The sequence below is a fragment of the Cyprinodon tularosa genome, unplaced genomic scaffold (genome assembly GCF_016077235.1).
Source record: "Cyprinodon tularosa strain WSP-4 unplaced genomic scaffold, ASM1607723v1 ctg50, whole genome shotgun sequence".
Lineage (NCBI taxonomy): Eukaryota > Metazoa > Chordata > Actinopteri > Cyprinodontiformes > Cyprinodontidae > Cyprinodon > Cyprinodon tularosa.
The window spans coordinates 49,573-69,406 of NW_024039230.1; the positions used below are offsets into that span (position 1 = coordinate 49,573).

The following is a 19,834-nucleotide window of genomic DNA, read 5'->3' on the forward strand; positions in this document are numbered from 1 at the left end:
GTTTTTCTGACAGACAGGGGGAGGACATTTGGTTCAACATGGCAACCAGGTGGGGGATCTGCAGCGCGGGGAAGATCAGCCATGACTTCACTGTTGCTCTGAAAACTCTTCCTTCTGAAGACCATCAGGTACACTGAGCTGCAGCGAATAGTCACACATAAGTTCATTGCTGGAAGGTTTTAGTGCGCTTTATGCACAGGAGTTGAATTTGCAGATTTGCAGGGCAGTCCGTGGTGGACATGTTTTAGGGCGACTACTGTGAGCTCAAACACTTTTACCGTAAATCATGTAAAATATGGAGCATCTCGATTTTTCTCCTTTTAATTTAGTTGCATTGCAGAAATCTTCATTGATGATTGGCTGGAATGCAGTTGATTTCAGGTTTGCAGCGGGGTATTTAGGAGGAAGTTAATGTGGGGAAAAAGCATGCTAAAGGTTTGTTGGCAGCATCATTAGGGGAAAATCTTCAGCAAGGATAAGTATGGTGCTTAGAGTTGATGGGAAGATCTTTGAGAGGCTGCAGAAAATTTTAATTGTTGGTCAAGATCAAAAGTGATTTTTTTTTTTCCAAACTTGAAAATCATTAAAGGAACAAACATTCTCCATCCAAATTGAGTGAGTTACATTACAAAAAGTGATGTTCTGGTAGAGACATCAGCCTCAAGATTTACAGTTGGAAAGTGAAGGAGTCTCTTGAATTACTTGAATCAAATGTTTCTTTTTTAGTTTTCTAAGATGTGTGTTCAATGTATTTTCCTTCCACATCATTATTATGCTTAATCCCATCTTAAGTCCTATAAAGTGAATACATTTTAATGCAGAAAGGAGTATAAGAAGATGTATTACAGCCCTTGAAATATTTTTTTCTAAAGTATAATTTTGTAAATGTAAACAGAGTTGTAGTTTAACACACATCTCTGCAGCTTCTCTACTGTTACCCACTCTTTACTCCATCCAGACAGTGTCTTGCCCACGACCAAAATCTAATAAATTAGCAAAGATTCCCAAAGGAGTAAATCATGATAATCTAATTAAAATCAAAATAACTCCAATTGGGGAAAAAGTTAAAACAATTAAATGCGGTCTGTTTAATACGGAGCCCCCTAGGGGACATGGGGAATTTTTTTTCTTTTGCGTTCCCTCGCAATACTTTTGCGTTCCCTCGCAATACTTTTGCGTTACCTCGCAATACTTTTGCGTTCCCTCGCAAAAACTTTTGCGTTCCCTCGCAAAACCTTTTGCGTTACCTCGCAATAGGGCTTGGTCGTCCTCTTATACAGCAGTAAACCATTTTTCCAGACTAGGAAGGACTCTCGCAGGCCTGTGGAGCGATATTTTCTCTCCAGTTTCCTAGCATTTTGCTTCAAAGTACGCAGCTCTGCATTAAACCAAGGAGCAAGCTTTCTATTTTTAACAGTTTTCATTTTCAAAGGAGCTGCGTTGTCTAAGGCAATACGCAGAGAACTAGCAACCCCCTCAACAAAATCATCAACCTGTGAAGGGGAATAAGCTAAGCTTTTGCACTCTGCAGCACTGCTCAGTGACACAGAGCAGAGAGAAAGTGAAGCAGATTCTTTAAAATTTATAACTGCACTATCTGATAAAGATCTACTAAAATTGAACCTTCTTTTGGGGGAGGAGAACTCTGTTAAAGTAATCCTGAAGGTTATTAGAAAGTGGTCAGAGAGGACAGGGTTGTGAGGAAATACTGTTATTTCTTCACATTCTATGCCGTATGTCAGCACAAGATCCAAAGTATGAAGATGAGAATGCGTGGGACCACTCACACTCTGAACAAAGCCAATAGTGTCTAAGATAGCATTAAAGGCTGCTCTTAAGCTATCGCCTTCAATGTCAGCATGGATGTTAAAATCTCCCACTATGATGACCCTGTCAGTATTTAATACCAAATCAGAAAGGAACTCTGAAAACTCATCTAAAAATTCAGAGTAAGGACCTGGTGGACGATACAAAGTTACAAAAAGAAGAGGTTTTCTTGCCTTGAAATTTGGATCAGGGAAATTAAGGGTTAAATGTTCAAAAGAGTTGTAGGAATTAATTGTTTTGGGAGTAATCAGTAAGTCAGACTCGAAGATTGTTGCTACTCCTCCTCCTCGCCCAGAACTTCTGGGGATGTGAAAATTTAAATAGCTTGAAGGAGTTGCCTCATTTATGCTCACATAATCCTCTTGCTGCAGCCAGGTTTCTGTAAGGCAAAACAAGTCAATGTGATTATCACAAATCAAGTCATTAACTAGTAGACTTTTAGAGGAAAGCGATCTTATGTTAAACTACGGAGCCCCCTAGGGGACATGGGGAATTTTTTTTCTTTTGCGTTCCCTCGCAATACTTTTGCGTTACCTCGCAATACTTTTGCGTTACCTCGCAATACTTTTGCGTTCCCTCGCAAAATCTTTTGCGTTACCTCGCAATAGGGCTTGGTCGTCGTGACCATGTTGACGGCGCACTTTACGGCTTCCTTAGACTATTGCCTGTGTTCTCCCTCTCAGCCGTGTTTTATTTCGTTTAATTTCACCGTAACTTGATTTCAACCATGGTAAACCGTTGCTGTATTGTGGGCTGTAACAGCGCATCACATGATCGCCGAGGGAAAAACCTACAAAATGGGATAACTTTCCACCGCTGTCCTGCCTGGAGGCGCAAACACGGAGACCAAGTTTCACAGATAACAAAGAGTCGTCGGCTAGCTTGGATCGCGGCTGTAAGACGAGAGAACAGAACTTTCCACAGTATCCTGATGTCAATGCGAGTGTGTTCCCTGCATTTTCATTCTGGTAAGTTAAAGATGCACGGTTTTATTTTATAGCCTACAGTGTTTCCTTCCTTCATCCGTGGCACCACATGCAAGCATGAACGCGCGCCCAGAGACTGTTGATATAGCATTTTCATCCTCGTTGGTTGATATAGCATTTTATCCTCTTTGGTAGAACACACTGCCAGTTCCTACAAGGACAGGGACATCCCTCTCCATTTTCAAAAAAAACCCTGAGGTTGACAGCTGTCATAGCACCACTTATAAATTTTGCTGATCCTAGCGCTTACCAGCCGTCTTGTAATGTAATGTAATCATATAATACAATTTAATAATGTGTATATTGAGGATCATTGATAACATTATGGTTCTATATGTGTTCAACACTGCTGCTGTGGATAATAATTTTAAATTGTGTCACCAGGAAAACCAGCAAATGAAATGTACACCTCGCATCCGGATTGGGCACCATCACTACACTTGGGCCACACTGAGATAAAGGCCACACAGACTGCACGCTATGAGAGACAGGAAAAGAGAAAACGGCAAAGGACTGACAGTACACCTGCGAGGATGAGACAGCTATTGATGACCTTGTTCCACCCGGTAAGCCTTACAGAGCCAGAAGATTCAACACCGTATGTTGCTTTTGTGGCTTTTTCAGCTGCATGATGCACATTTAGCTAAAAGATGTCCTTATTTTATCCATAGTGGAGACACCAGCACCAGCTGAGGATGGAGCTGAGCAGACACCGCCGGCGTGCTGAAATCAACCGGCTGCTGGAGGAGAACAAAATTTATAAGTGGTGCTATGACAGCTGTCAACCTCAGGGTTTTTTTTGAAAATGGAGAGGGATGTCCCTGTCCTTGTAGGAACTGGCAGTGTGTTCTACCAAAGAGGATAAAATGCTATATCAACCAACGAGGATGAAAATGCTATATCAACAGTCTCTGGGCGCGCGTTCATGCTTGCATGTGGTGCCACGGATGAAGGAAGGAAACACTGTAGGCTATAAAATAAAACCGTGCATCTTTAACTTACCAGAATGAAAATGCAGGGAACACACTCGCATTGACATCAGGATACTGTGGAAAGTTCTGTTCTCTCGTCTTACAGCCGCGATCCAAGCTAGCCGACGACTCTATGTTATCTGTGAAACTTGGTCTCCGTGTTTGCGCCTCCAGGCAGGACAGCGGTGGAAAGTTATCCCATTTTGTAGGTTTTTCCCTCGGCGATCATGTGATGCGCTGTTACAGCCCACAATACAGCAACGGTTTACCATGGTTGAAATCAAGTTACGGTGAAATTAAACGAAATAAAACACGGCTGAGAGGGAGAACACAGGCAATAGTCTAAGGAAGCCGTAAAGTGCGCCGTCAACATGGTCACGACGACCAAGCCCTATTGCGAGGTAACGCAAAAGGTTTTGCGAGGGAACGCAAAAGTATTGCGAGGTAACGCAAAAGTATTGCGAGGTAACGCAAAAGTATTGCGAGGGAACGCAAAAGAAAAAAAATTCCCCATGTCCCCTAGGGGGCTCCGTAGTTTAACATAAGATCGCTTTCCTCTAAAAGTCTACTAGTTAATGACTTGATTTGTGATAATCACATTGACTTGTTTTGCCTTACAGAAACCTGGCTGCAGCAAGAGGATTATGTGAGCATAAATGAGGCAACTCCTTCAAGCTATTTAAATTTTCACATCCCCAGAAGTTCTGGGCGAGGAGGAGGAGTAGCAACAATCTTCGAGTCTGACTTACTGATTACTCCCAAAACAATTAATTCCTACAACTCTTTTGAACATTTAACCCTTAATTTCCCTGATCCAAATTTCAAGGCAAGAAAACCTCTTCTTTTTGTAACTTTGTATCGTCCACCAGGTCCTTACTCTGAATTTTTAGATGAGTTTTCAGAGTTCCTTTCTGATTTGGTATTAAATACTGACAGGGTCATCATAGTGGGAGATTTTAACATCCATGCTGACATTGAAGGCGATAGCTTAAGAGCAGCCTTTAATGCTATCTTAGACACTATTGGCTTTGTTCAGAGTGTGAGTGGTCCCACGCATTCTCATCTTCATACTTTGGATCTTGTGCTGACATACGGCATAGAATGTGAAGAAATAACAGTATTTCCTCACAACCCTGTCCTCTCTGACCACTTTCTAATAACCTTCAGGATTACTTTAACAGAGTTCTCCTCCCCCAAAAGAAGGTTCAATTTTAGTAGATCTTTATCAGATAGTGCAGTTATAAATTTTAAAGAATCTGCTTCACTTTCTCTCTGCTCTGTGTCACTGAGCAGTGCTGCAGAGTGCAAAAGCTTAGCTTATTCCCCTTCACAGGTTGATGATTTTGTTGAGGGGGTTGCTAGTTCTCTGCGTATTGCCTTAGACAACGCAGCTCCTTTGAAAATGAAAACCGTTAAAAATAGAAAGCTTGCTCCTTGGTTTAATGCAGAGCTGCGTACTTTGAAGCAAAATGCTAGGAAACTGGAGAGAAAATATCGCTCCACAGGCCTGCGAGAGTCCTTCCTAGTCTGGAAAAATGGTTTACTGCTGTATAAGAGGACCCTTTGTAAAGCAAGAGCAGCATACTTCTCCTCATTAATAGAGGAGAATAAGAATAATCCTAGATTTCTTTTTAATACAGTTGCCAAACTCACCCAGAGCCATAGCTCTGTTGAACCGTCCATTCCACCTGCTCTTAGCAGCAATGATTTTATGGGATTCTTTATAAATAAGATTGATCTTATTAAAAATAAGATCATAAGCATTCCTCTATCCGCGATTGTACCTGAGGTAGTCATGGAATCTGAACCGGGTTTAGACTGCTTTGATCCAGTTGAACTCTCTGAATTAGCAAAATTATTGTCTTCATCTAAGCCTTCAACTTGTATGTTAGATCCAGTTCCAACCAGGTTATTTAAGGAGGTATTCCCTTTGATCTCCTCCTCCATTTTAGATGTGATTAATCTATCTCTGTTACAGGGATATGTACCTAAAGCTTTTAAGATTGCTGTAATTAAACCTCTGCTTAAGAAACCGTCTCTTGACCCAGATGACTTGGTCAATTATAGACCTATATCCAATCTTCCTTTCTTATCCAAAATTCTTGAGAAAGTAGTTGCCAAACAAGTTTGCGATCACTTCCACCATAATGAACTTTTTGAAGAGTTTCAGTCTGGCTTTAGAGCTCATCATAGCACTGAAACAGCTCTGGTGAAAGTCACTAATGATATTCTCATGGCCTCAGATAATGGACTTGTATCTGTGCTCGTCCTGTTGGATCTTAGTGCTGCATTTGATACAGTTGACCATAATATTCTTTTAGAAAGACTTGAATATTTTGTTGGAATTAAAGGAACAGCACTAGACTGGTTTAAATCTTATCTATCTGATCGAATTCAGTTTGTTCATGTTAATGATAGATCTTCAACACGCTCAAAGGTTACCTGTGGAGTACCACAGGGATCAGTGCTAGGACCAATTCTCTTTACTTTATACATGCTCCCAATTGGTAGAATTATTAGACAGCATGGGATTAATTTCCACTGTTACGCTGATGATACCCAGCTATATCTGTCTATAAATCCAGATGAAGCTCACCCATTACATAGATTACAGGCATGTCTTGAAGACATAAAAACCTGGATGACTCTTAATTTTCTGCTTCTGAATGCAGACAAAACAGAAGTTATAGTCTTTGGACCAGAGTCTCTGAAAAAGAAACTGATTAGCCAGTCACTTCATTTGGACGGGATTAAACTGATTTCAGATAATAAAGTAAAAAATCTTGGTGTTATTTTTGATCAGGACCTGTCATTTAAATCCCATATCAAAGAGGTTTCTAGAATTTCCTTCTTTCATCTGAGGAACATTGCAAAAATTAGAAATATCCTGTCCAGGGGTGATGCTGAGAAACTAGTCCATGCATTTGTTACTTCAAGGCTGGACTATTGTAATTCTTTACTATCAGGAAGTACACAAACTGTAGTTAAAAGCCTTCAGCTGATCCAAAATGCTGCAGCCAGAGTTCTAATGAAAATGAAAAAGAGAGATCATATCTCTCCTATCCTGGCTTCTCTTCATTGGCTTCCTGTTAAATCCAGAATAGAATTTAAAATCCTCCTTCTCACATATAAAGCCTTAAATGGCCAAGCTCCATCTTATATCAGAGATCTGATTGTTCCTTATGTTCCTAACAGAGCACTTCGCTCTCAATCTGCAGGTTTACTAGTGGTTCCTAGAATTTCTAAAAGTAGAATGGGAGGCAGATCTTTTAGTTATCAGGCTCCTCTCCTGTGGAACCAACTACCAGTTTTAGTCCGTGAGGCAGACACCCTGTCTACTTTTAAGGCTAGGCTTAAAACTTTCATTTTTGATAAAGCTTATAGTTAGGGTGGCTCAGGTTATCCTGAGCTATCTCTATAGTTATGCTGCTATAGGCTTAGACTTTTGGAGGACATAGGGACCCCCATTTCATCATTCTGCTTCATTCTCTCTCTGTTCTCCTATTCTGCAGAATCTGTTAGTTCAATCTCTAACCTTCTGCTCTCTCTGCTTTTCCTCAGAGTAGCTTTGCCTCGTCTGTTCCTGTTTGGCTGTGACGTCATCCTGGAAAAAAACATCAGCTGTGCTGCTTCTATCAACACCCTTGTTAATAGATGTTGGAGATCGGCCTGTTTTCCAGTGTGGTCCTGTTTCTCTGACCGTGACTGAGTGGATGTGCTCTCTTCGTCCTCTGGCATGGGAGCTGCCTTGGAGCTCGTCTGCCTGGCTGTGTGTTTCCTGGACGGGGCCGCCTTTTACAGCTGCTTTTTGTGTCTCTGCTTCTGTCTCCTTGAACCCCAGTCGGCCTCGACAGATGGCCGCTCACACTGAGCCTGGTTCTGCTGGAGGTTTCTTCCTGTTAAAAGGGAGTTTTTCCTCTCCACTGTCGCTACAAGCATGCTTAGTGTGGGGGATTGTATTTGAGTCAATGAGTCAATGCAATCAACTGGTTTTCCTTAGATAGAAAACTTTGTATCAATTTGACTGTATGATCTGGTTGAACTGTAAAGTGCCTTGAGATGACATGTGTTGTGAATTTGGCGCTATATAAATAAACTGAATTGAATTGAATTAAATTGGTTTTAATAATGAAATAAGTCCAGAGGTCTTCAGTACTGTGTTTTTATTTACAGGTTGTGGCTGTTGCAGCCCGTAAGTTAGAGGATGCTCAGGAATTTGCCAAGAAACACAGCATCCCGCAGGCTTATGGCAGCTATGAAGAGCTGGCCAGAGATCCCAACATAGGTAGGTTCTTCCTGGTCAATGTCTGCTCTATACCAAATAATGAGTTATAATGTATGCAAATAGTGTGTGTGTGTGTGTTTTTTTACCCATATTTTCACATCCTCATCATGTATATGGAGGTTTTATTCTTTTAAACAGACTGATGGGTTTTGTCTGAATTGAATCCTCCTGTTTGCAGATGTGGTGTATGTTGGAGTTATCCATCCCTACCATCTGAAGACCTGTCTGCTCTTCACTAATGCGAAAAAGAATATTCTGTGTGAGAAGCCACTGGCCATGAACACCAAGGAAGTGAAAGAGATCCTGGCTTCAGCCAAAAAGAATAACGTTTTCCTAATGGAGGTAAATATGTTGCTCTAAAGGAAGAGTGAAAATAATTTGGCTTTGTAGATTTTACGAGAAAATCGTCAAAAGGTAAATAGTTCAAAAAGCCTTCTGTCTGCAGGCTGTGTGGACCCGCTTCTTCCCAGCGTCTGTGGAGATCAGAAAGCTTCTGGCTCAAGGGGAGATGGGGGAGGTTAAGATGGTCCGTGCAGATTTTGGCGTGCCGCTGTTGCATGTTCCCAGAGCTGTGCAGAAGGACCTGGGTGGAGGAGCGTTACTAGATCTCGGTATCTACTGCCTGCAGTTCATAACTATGGTGTTCAATGGAGAGAAACCAGAGGCTGTCCAAGCCAGCGGAGTCTGCCTAGAGACGGGTAACAAGTTTACAGGATGGATTTATCTTATAACTTTTGAAGGAGAAAATACACCAGATGCGCTGCAGTGCGTGAGCGCAGCAAAGCAGTATGCGCTACTCATAGGTTATGTGTGTGACATTTAGTTTTGAAAGGTTATTTACAGGTGTCGCATAATACGCTTCGCTTGATTTAGATAGAGGTTCTAATTTCCGAGCTTATACACTCCTGTTAGGCAAGGAAAAATCTGGAAAATAAGCATCCTTGTTCTGTCACGTATTTCTTTGAGATCTGTTCACCGTATAACTTCCCCGTATATCACTGATAGCATTGCTTACCCATTCAGCATACGTTCCCCCCTGCCCAGAAACCCGTTTCTGCTGATCCTACTTTGCAAAATCTAGTGTAAAATTTGTTTTCATAAACACGGATGTAAGCTGTGCCGCTTGCACCACGTGCTGTGCACGCGTCTGGTGTATTTCCCCCTTTATGAGGGGCCGTACAAGGCATAAATAACACTGCCACTCTCACATACATATATTTGAACTCTTGGATACTCACAGTGGTTAAAATTATTATTGAACATGGCACCAATTTTCCTAGTATATATATTTTAAGAGGTGCTTTTGACACTTTTTGACGCTTTTACCAATTGCCGATAACAAACCATGCAATCCAAAGAAATCAAACCATCCAGAAATTATGTTGTGTAATAATTTGGAATTACACAGGGAAAAGTATTGAATAGGTGAAGAAAGGAAGGTACAAAAAGGCATGGAAAGCCAAGACAGCAGCCGTAATGTCCCGGTAATTAGAAAGCAATCCTGCCCCTTGTCAGTGCAAATTAATACCACCTGGTTCAGTCCCAAATGAGGGCCTATAAAATGGTGTCTCTGGTTTCCCATCTCAGGATGGGAAAATGAAATGAAATTAGTTTTCTCAAGACCTTCGACTCCTTATTGTTGCAGATAATAATTGCATTTTTTACAGAAGGATTTCTTAAAGGAATAGTACACCCAAAACATGATTAGCCTTCATTTTCTACTCACCCCCATGCTGAACAACACTCTGGAGTACTTTTTTGATATCTCAAATGCCTCTGGAGATCTGGGAGGCTTCTTGCTGTCTGCTGACATTCAAATAATGCAGGTCTATGGTGACCGAGACAGAAAGGTCCATAAAAGTCCACAAAAAACGTGTCAATATTCCTCCATACTGCTCGTCCAATGTATTCCAAGTGTCCTGAGTGGGTAGCATCCAGAATTTACTCGAAACAAAGTCATTTAGAATGTTTTTAGAGCATAAACAGTAGTGTATAGTATTTCCTAAAAGCGCATTCACGAGTCTACGGAAACCGCGGCAGACCAAACCAGACAAAAGTGCGCATTCAGCGTCTGCTCTGCTGATAATGCAAGCGTAGAAGAAGAAATGTGCTGTTTACCTGTGCAAAGAAAGAAAAAACGAAAGAAAAATGTCTGAGGACTTCAGTGTTGAGGAAGAGCATGAGTTCTTTGCCGAGCTGAATGCGCTGGTTTGGTCTGCCGGCTTCCGTAGCGTCGTGAACGCACATGTGCGCGCTTTCAGGAAATCCTATACACTACTGTTTATGCTCTAAAAACATTCTAAATGACTTCGTTTCGAGTAAATTCTGGATGCTACCCACTCAGGACACTTAGAATACATTGGACGAGCAGTATGGAGGAATATTGACACGTTTTTTGTGGACTTTTATGGACCTTTCTGCCTCGGGCACCATAGACCTCCATTATTTGAATGTCAGCAGACAGCAAGAAGCCTCCCAGATCTCCAGATGCATTTGAGATATCAAAAAAGTACTCCAGAGTGTTGTTCAGCATGGGGGTGAGTAGAAAATGAAGGCTAATTAAGTTTTGGGTGTACTATTCCTTTAACTTCTGAATGTTCCAGTGAGCACTGCTGGGATCATAATCTGGAAATGGAAAGAACATCATGCCACCATAAACTGACTACGACCAGGTGCTCCTCGCCAGATTTCTGAAAGAGCAGTGAAAAGAATTATCAGAAGATTTGTCCAAGAACCAAAGACCACTTGTTGAGAGCTTCAGAAAGACCTGGAATTAGCCAGCACAATATTTTCATAGAAAACAATAAGTAATGCACTCAACCGCCATGGCCTGTATGCACACTCACCACACAAGACTACATTGCTGAAGAAAAGGCATGGTGAAGCTTGTTTAAAGTTTGCTGCACAACTTTTAGACAAGCCTGTGAAATACTTGGAGAAAATAGCTGGTCAGATGAGACCAAAATGGAACTCGTTAGATGCCATAATACCCATCATGTTTGGAGGTCAAATGGAACTGCACATCACCCCAAGAAACACCATACCAACAGGAAGTTTGGAGGTGGGAACATCATGGTGTGGGGCTGTTTTTCAGCATATGGTACTGGCAAACTTCTAATAAATGAAGGATGAATGAGAAAAAAATACAGAGACATTCTTGATAAAAATCTGCTACCATCGATTAGGATGATGAAGATGAAATGTGGGGGGACGTTTCAGCTAGACAATGACCCCAAACACACAACCAAGGAAATTTAATTTGTTTCAAAGAAAGAAAATAAAGCTGATAGAATGGCCCAGCCAATCACCTGACCTGAATCCATTAGAAAATCTATGGAAGGAAATAACAATCAGAGTTCATAGAAGATGACAATGGAACTTTTAAGATTTTAAGACCATGTGGAAGAATGGGCCAAACTCACACCTGAACAATGCATGCAGTTAATTTCTCCATACAGGAGGTGGATGAAAGCAGTTATTACCAACAAAGCCATTTGTACAAAGAATTTACAAAATTTCAATAAGTGTGTTCAGTACTTCTTCCCTGTGCCATTTCACATTATAACACATAACTTCATTTCTGGACATCTATGGTTTGATTTATTTGTATCAGTAAATTGCATGGATCGTTACATCTGGTGTAAGTGTCATATGTATAGTACTTCCAGAAATATATTTACTGAGAAAAATGGTGCTATGTTCAGTAATTATTTCACCCGTTGTACATTTAATCTCTCACATGGGCATTCTCCTTTACATATATTCTTCCACAAATAAATATACATTCTATTCTTATAACCCACATATAGTTCTTGCATATAGAGATTCTCAAGACTTGGCATTCATGCAACCCTAACTTCAGTTCTCCTTGAAGCGTCATGTGAACAAAAGCATCTGCAGAATTCTGTTGCATTTGTTCCAAACATCCCATTATACTTTGAAAAAACATTCATTTTCCATGCTCCTCAACCAAACATTACAAAAGGACAAAAAATGAGAAATCGGGATAAATTTGAATAGTTTCATAATGCACTTTTTTCAAATAAATATTGTTAAAATATGCCATGGAATTGGCAGTTTGTTTCCTGATTTAAGAATTACTTCCTGTTTGAGTAAGAAATTCCTGTGTCACCCATTACGTGGATTGTTTTAATAGAAATACTGTATATGTGTCTCAGAGAACAATGTATGCATGCTTTCAGATCTACTATGTAGATAATGTGATAAGAGCATTATGCTCTATGATGCATTTCGTTACCATTTTTCTGGAAAAGCAGAAATCTATATCTATCTATCTATCTATCTATCTATCTATCTATCTATCTATCTATCTATCTATCTATCTATCTATCTATCTATCTATCTATCTATCTATCTATCTATCTATCTATCTATCTATCTATCTATCTATCTATCTATCTATCTATCTATCTATCTATCTATCTATCTATCTATCTATCTATCTATCTATCGCCTTTCACTATATACAGTAAAGTTTAAAAAGTTTTGTTTTTTAAAGCTGAATTAAACCAACTGTCACTAGATATCTAATATGTCATTTTGTTCCCCTGTAGAAGTGGATGAGACCGTAGCTGTCGTTTTGAAGTTTTCTCGTAACAGAATGGCTATGTTTTCTTGCTCTGCTGGTGTGGAGCTGCCCAATGATGCTATTATTGCTGGAACAAAGGGCACAATCCAGGTAGGTCATCGGAATGGGATGTCATCAGTTTAAAACTTTGCATAAGTCACATGTTTTATTTAGAAGACTTCACAAATGAATTCAGACCTTGTTTTGAAATGAGTTTGTTGCGCATGCTTCAGATCCCCTGTCCTATGTGGTGCCCGACATCCCTGATTGTTAAAGGGAAGGAGAGCCAGTACCCTCTGCCTGAGCCCTACTTGCCTCTCAACTTTATCAACAGCACAGGGATGCGTTATGAAGCAGAGGAAGTCCGCCAGTGTCTGCTCAAAGGTGATGAGACGTCAGCATTTTCAAGTCTCTAGGTTCAACATCATTAACTTCAGAACCTCCAGAATTCCCGCTTGCCCCAGTTAGACCCTCTATAAGAAGAAGTCTAACAACAACAAGCATTTACAACGGCTGCTTTGCTTTATAAAAATCACCATTTTTAATTTATAAAATATTTTTTATTAGCTACTAATAAATCAGTACCTAATTGTACAGATTTTTCTAATTTCTGTAAAATTTGTAAAATGATTTAGACTGTAGACTGATTTAGACTGACATTATAATAACATTGTGATTAAACAATTAAACTGATACTGATTTGTTGTAGATAGTGAGAAGTCTATGCAGCTACTGGAAAAGGAAAAAAAAGTAATTTCAGTTCAAATTTCATGATTTTATTGAGAAAAAAACTGCTTTTGGACAAAGTCTGCTGTTTGGAAACAGAAACAATGTGGTTGTAGTTTTTGAATGACTTTTTCACCTTAAAGCTTTATCTTCTAAGACAGTTTTATGCTGTTTTAAACTAAAACAATGTCTCTGCAAATATGGAGGCATGAATAGCCTGAACGCATTTGCATATCTAACAATTTTAAAACGAAGGCTATTGTTGATATTCATATTTTGTGCAATCATACTGCAATAATGATCAGTTTATATTATACCAGGCTGCACTCCATATAATTTGCAAGTATTAATGGGTAATGGTGTTGTATTATGAAGGCACACACTGATCAGGTATATCCAAAATAGTTTTTCTGATGGAGAACTAAGCCTGGGCAGGTCACATTATAAAGGCTCACTGATTTAAGACAGCAGTGAACAAGAGAAGCTCTTTTTTTGGTGAGAATTACTATAAAGGTTATATTGATTAGGACTTTTTAAACTGAGATTTGTTAGATTCCTAGATTTTCCCAAAAAATCTTCATTAACAGAAACTTTAAATGATTAAATCAATGAGATCCCCAAACCTCTGCATAAATTTCTCATGCAGATCTATTGCATGAAGTAAGTTTAAAATTTAGATTACAGGTTGGAATGAAATAAAAAAGAAAAAAAGTCAAGTCACTATAACTAGTGAACAATTAACCCCTTGTAAAGTGGGGCTTAAAAGTCGGCTGTTTTATTGAAGTGAACCGTGGTTGTTCAAGGTGACTCATCAGCATGTCTCTACTTGCAGGCCTGAAGGAGAGTTCAGTCATGTCTCACGCTGACTCTCTGCTGCTGGCTGAACTGGAGGATGAGATTCGCCGGCAGGTCGGGGTGGTATACAGCCAGGACTGCCATTAAATGTTTAACTTGGTCAGGCTGTGATTAAAGAGATCCAGTTTACAATGAAGATTAGCTTATTCTTGTTGATTCACTAATGGTGAGACGAGGCCTTGTGAGGCATTGAACACCTTGAGCATTTTGCTTCAGCAAATAGTTCATTTCCTGGAGCTTCATTTGCACGTAAAACCACCTACTGGCCGAGTCCATAATCAGTCAGCAATATAATATGATGCGTAGATATATTTGTTTCCCTTTAGAAACCTTGGAATGTAATTTCATTAATGATTAATGACTATTAATTGATCTTTTATCGCATTTGTAATAAAATTTTTAACATTTTTGGAGCATATTCTTTGTGTTCATGTTCTGATAAAAGTTCCATCTGATATGGCCGGCTGTGTTTGACCTCGGGGCGCGTCAAGCATAAACCAAGCTTAAGTGAATAAAAGGACAGGAGCTTAAATAGTGAAGTGAAAGTGCTGGTTGAACTTTGTAAGAGGTCACTGGATATGCTTACGCAGCTTGGACAATGACATGAGAAACAGGATATTTTATTCATTTTTATTTAGAAAAGAGTTTTCAACACCTCTTGCTTTTAATTGGTTCTTTTTTTTCTTCTTCTTTTAACTACACTCACCGGCCACTTTATTAGGTACACTTGTCCAACTGCTCGTTAACACTTAATTTCTAAGCAGCCAATCACATGGCGCAACTCAGTGCATTTAGGCATGTAGACATGGTCAAGACAATCTCCTGCAGTTCAAACCGAGCATCAGTATGGGGAAGAAAGGTGATTTGAGTGACTTTGAACGTGGCATGTTTGCCTGTACCAGAAGGGCTGGTCTGAGTATTTCAGAAACTGCTGATCTACTGGGATTTTCACGCACAACCATCTCTAGGGTTTACAGAGAATGGTCCGAAAAAGAAAAAAACATCCAGTGAGCGGCAGTTCTGTGGGCGGAAATGCCTTGTTGATGCCAGAGGTCAGAGGAGAATGGCCAGACTGGTTCGAGCTGATAGAAGGGCAACAGTGACTCAAATAACCACCCGTTACAACCAAGGTGGGCAGAAGAGCATCTCTGAACGCACAGTACGTCGAACTTTGAGGCAGATGGGCTACAGCAACAGAAGACCACATCGGGTGCCACTCCTTTCAGCTAAGAACAGGAAACTGAGGCTACAATTTGCACAAGCTCATCGAAATTGGACAATAGAAGATTGGAAAAATGTTGCCTGGTCTGATGAGTCTTGATTTCTGCTGCGACATTCGGATGGTAGGGTCAGAATTTGGCGTCTGCAACATGAAAGCATGGATCCATCCTGCCTTGTATCAACGGTTCAGGCTAGTGGTGGTGGTGTCATGGTGTGGGGAATATTTTCTTGGCACTCTTTGGGCCCCTTGGTACCAATTGAGCATCGTTGCAACGCCACAGCCTACCTGAGTATTGTTGCTGACCATGTCCATCCCTTTATGACCACAATGTACCCAACTTGATGGCTACTTTCAGCAGGATAATGCACCATGTCATAAAGCTGGAATCATCTCAGACTGGTTTCTTGAACATGACAATGAGTTCACTGTACTCAAATGGCCTCCACAGTCACCAGATCTCAATCCAATAGAGCATCTTTGGGATGTGGTGGAACGGGAGATTCGCATCATGGATGTGCAGCCGACAAATCTGCGGCAACTGTGTGATGCCATCATGTCAATATGGACCAAACTCCCTGAGGAATGCTTCCAGCACCTTGTTGAATCTATGCCACGAAGAATTGAGGCAGTTCTGAAGGCAAAAGGGGGTCCAACTCGTTACTAGCATGGGGTACCTAATAAAGTGGCCGGTGAGTGTATGTAAGCCTTTAAAAACCCTGATTCACAAGGCCCTAAAGATGGCGCCGATAAGTCCTAAGCATGGATGAGATGATGTAACTGTGACCTAACTCCTTGGAACATAATGAACACAACACCTAAAATAAACTTAAAAAAATACAGTTCTTAAACTAAATCAAATTAATATTAAAGCTACAGTGTGTAATAATTACAGGGATATACAGTCAGAAATGTAATTATACATAACTATGTTATTTATCATCATCTACGAGCTCAGCCTCTTAACCTTAATATTTGCGTTGCCTTAGAATTCGTTATTTATAATTACATAGGAGCGGGTCTTGCAGCCATGGAGGCTGACATCTTTGCGCTACGGCAGCGCAGAGCCAACAAACTAGCGATTGCGAGATCTCCCATTACGCTCGAAAGTAACTACGGCAAGTTGCGAGAGATGAACTGAGACGGTACTGAACAATAGATGGCAGTATTAAAATTATCTATGTAAACAAACCTCATCACTTGAGAAGGTAGGTGATGCGGACGTCGTGGAAGACATTTTGTCCCGTAACGCTCGCCGTACTGTTGGGGGGGAGAAGCGGTGGGGGGGAGATGTTCATGTTGCTGCGGTCTGCAGTCTGGACGTTAGATGTCGCTGAAAATTACACACTGTAGCTTTAAATAAGTTAGATTAATTTTATTTGGAGAAATCAAAGATATTCCCATTAAAAAAAAGAAATCCTAATTTTTCTTAATCTCCAAACTATTCCTCCTCCTTCCTAAACCTGAGCTGAAGGAGACTCTTTGACAAACATCCACATTTTCACTGAATACTGAAGCGGTTTAAATGCCGGTCAAACTAGTGAGCAATCTAAAACATTTATTATTCATATCTCCAAAGTGTGGTTTCATATTCTGACTCAAAAATGATCATATTTTTTGCAGTGGTGGAAAGTAACAAAGTACAGTTACTGTACTAAGTATGTTTTTTTGAGTATCTTTACTCAAGTACTTTTTTTTGGTACTTTTTACTCCACTACATTTCTAGGAAGCTGCTAGTTACTTGTTACTTTTGGCTCAGTTTAGCTTTGTAATCCACTCTGGCTGTTTTTATTTCTTGAAATGCTATTTCAACATGTTAGACAGCAGCCATTATGAATGAATTTGGTTTGGACGCCACTGTTTTAGAGATTGACATGACATTCCACAAATGTGAGAAATTTTGCTCAGATATTATTTGTAGTTAAAAAATAAATTTTATCAAGCCTTGAGTTGTTACCATGTGGCCGAGTTGTTCAGTAGGATGAGTTCTCAAATCAGTTGTTGGAGTTTCTTTGTGGTACTAGATAAAACCACAACCCTCTATTCCACAGTGAAAGTGTGAGAAGAGTCCAAACTTTCCTGCTTTCTTTTTGGTTTGTTTTTAAATAGTAAATGATTAAAATAGCTTTCCTGATTTTTGTGGCATTTTTATGCTGAAGTTGTTTACAGGTGGTTTATAATATGTAGCAGAATAGTTGAATGAAAAGTGAGGACTTCTATACTTTAACTTGAGTAGATGTTTGACCGGGTAACTTTTACTTGTAGTTGAGTAAGATTTGACTGAGTCAATACTTCAATACTATTCTACTTTACTATCAATACTTTGAAGTATTTCCCCTGCATTTTTGTAGGAAACAGCTCTTTAACTCCAGCTTCTTTTTAGCCTGTCTCTTTTCTTTAATTATACTTCTGTATTCCTTCCTTTATCCACTTGTTAAGAAGATATTCTTTTGTTTTGTACTTTTTATTTAATAAACCTAAAGTTACATACTAGGTTTGCATATAAATATATTCAAACTTGATCAGCACTTTCAACAGTGCAATAAAATTTAAAATCTTCGGCCATATGTTATATTGTCTCAAAATTGCTGTGTTTTTTTTTCTCCTTTCCTGTGTATGAATTTAGTTTACAAATTAAGATCATAAAAAAATCTGGTAGGAGTCCATCTCCTTTTATGTAAATTACTGTGAAAATAACATCTTCCTTTTAAAAAACTGCATTTTGCTATTTTCTAGCTCAACATGTTTCATATTAGTAAATATTTGGGGAATAAAGATTCCTTGGTGAATTTTGCCTAGTTTTAAAAAAATACTAACTAAAGGTAAAAGGTTCAAACCCACTGGTCCAATGTGAAACTATAATGGCCTTGAAACCAGATTACTTGTGCCACAGGAAATGACGGCCATCAAGTTTATGCAATTACTGAAAATGAGGCTTTACATGGCTGTTTGCAGAATTGTTCCTAAAAGTAACAGTGAATGATTTAAAAAAAAAAAAAAAAAAAAAGAATTATTAAACGGCCGGTTTAAGGTTAACGTACCGGGTGTAAACTGATTTAACTCTGGACTTTGACCATACAGAATCAGCTTTATTTAACATGTTTGAAATTGACTTTGGTTCTTTATTTTTTGTCGGTGTGTATATACACTATATTGCCAAAAGTATTTGCTCACCTGCCTTGACTCACATATGAGCTTAAGTGACATCCCGTTCCTAATCCATAGGGTTCAATATGACGTCGGTCCACCCTTTGCAGCTAGAACAGCTTCAACTCTTCTGGGAAGGCTGTCCACAAGGTTTAGGAGTGTGTTTATGGGAATTTTTGACCATTCTTCCAGAAGCGCATTTGTGAGGTCGCACACTGATGTTGGACGAGAAGGCCTGGCTCTCAGTCTCCGCTCTAATTCATCCCAAAGGTGTTCTATCGGGTTGAGGTCAGGACTCTGTGCAGGCCAGTCAAGTTCATCCACACCAGACTCTGTCATCCATGTCTTTATGGACCTTGCTTTGTGCACTGGTGCACAGTCATGTTGGAAGAGGAAGGGGCCAGCTCCAAACTGTTCCCACAAAGTTGGGAGCATGGAATTGTCCAAAATGTCTTGGTATGCTGAAGCATTCAGAGTTCCTTTCACTGGAACTAAGGGGCCAAGCCCAGCTCCTGAAAAACAACCCCACACCATAATCCCCCCTCCACCAAACTTTACACTTGGCACAATGCAGTCAGACAAGTACCGTTCTCCTGGCAACCGCCAAACCCAGACCCGTCCATCAGATTGCCAGATGGAGAAGCGCGATTCGTCACTCCAGAGAACGCGTCTCCACTGCTCTAGAGTCCAGTGGCGGCGTGCTTTACACCACCGCATCCGACGCTTTGCATTGCACTTGGTGATGTATGGCTTGGATGCAGCTGCTCGACCATGGAAACCCATTCCATGAAGCTCTCTGCGCACTGTTCTTGAGCTAATCTGAAGGCCACATGAAGTTTGGAGGTCTGTAGTGATTGACTCTGCAGAAAGTTGGCGACCTCTTCGCACTATGCGCGTCAGCATCCGCTGACCCCGCTCCGTCAGTTTACGTGGCCTACCACTTCGTGGCTGAGTTGCTGTCGTTCCCAAACACTTCCATTTTCTTATAATACAGCTGACAGTTGACTGTGGAATATTTAGGAGCGAGGAAATTTCACGACTGGATTTGTTGCACAGGTGGCATCCTATCACAGTTCCACGCTGGAATTCACTGAGCTCCTGAGAGCGACCCATTCTTTCACAAATGTTTGTAAAAACAGTCTGCATGCCTAGGTGCTTGAATTTATACACCTGTGGCCATGGAAGTGATTGGAACACCTGATTCCAATAATTTGGATGGGTGAGCAAATA

The 19,834-nt window shown here is 40.2% G+C and overlaps 1 protein-coding gene and 1 long non-coding RNA gene across 2 annotated transcripts; both read left to right on the forward strand.

Annotated features, from left to right (window-relative positions):
* On the forward strand, positions 1–14,618 carry LOC119795117 (trans-1,2-dihydrobenzene-1,2-diol dehydrogenase-like). The gene is made up of 7 exons (XM_038302939.1): positions 1–128; positions 7,958–8,069; positions 8,248–8,411; positions 8,515–8,767; positions 12,644–12,768; positions 12,891–13,041; positions 14,216–14,618. The coding sequence occupies exons 1-7, from the start codon at positions 39–41 to the stop codon at positions 14,323–14,325; spliced, it is 1,005 nt and encodes a 334-aa protein (XP_038158867.1). The 5' UTR covers positions 1–38; the 3' UTR covers positions 14,326–14,618.
* LOC119795118 lies at positions 2,735–3,531 on the forward strand. Its single transcript, XR_005282287.1, has 3 exons — positions 2,735–2,795; positions 3,198–3,379; positions 3,485–3,531. It is a non-coding gene; the product is annotated as an uncharacterized LOC119795118 (long non-coding RNA).
* Positions 14,619–19,834: the final 5,216 nt, after the last annotated feature.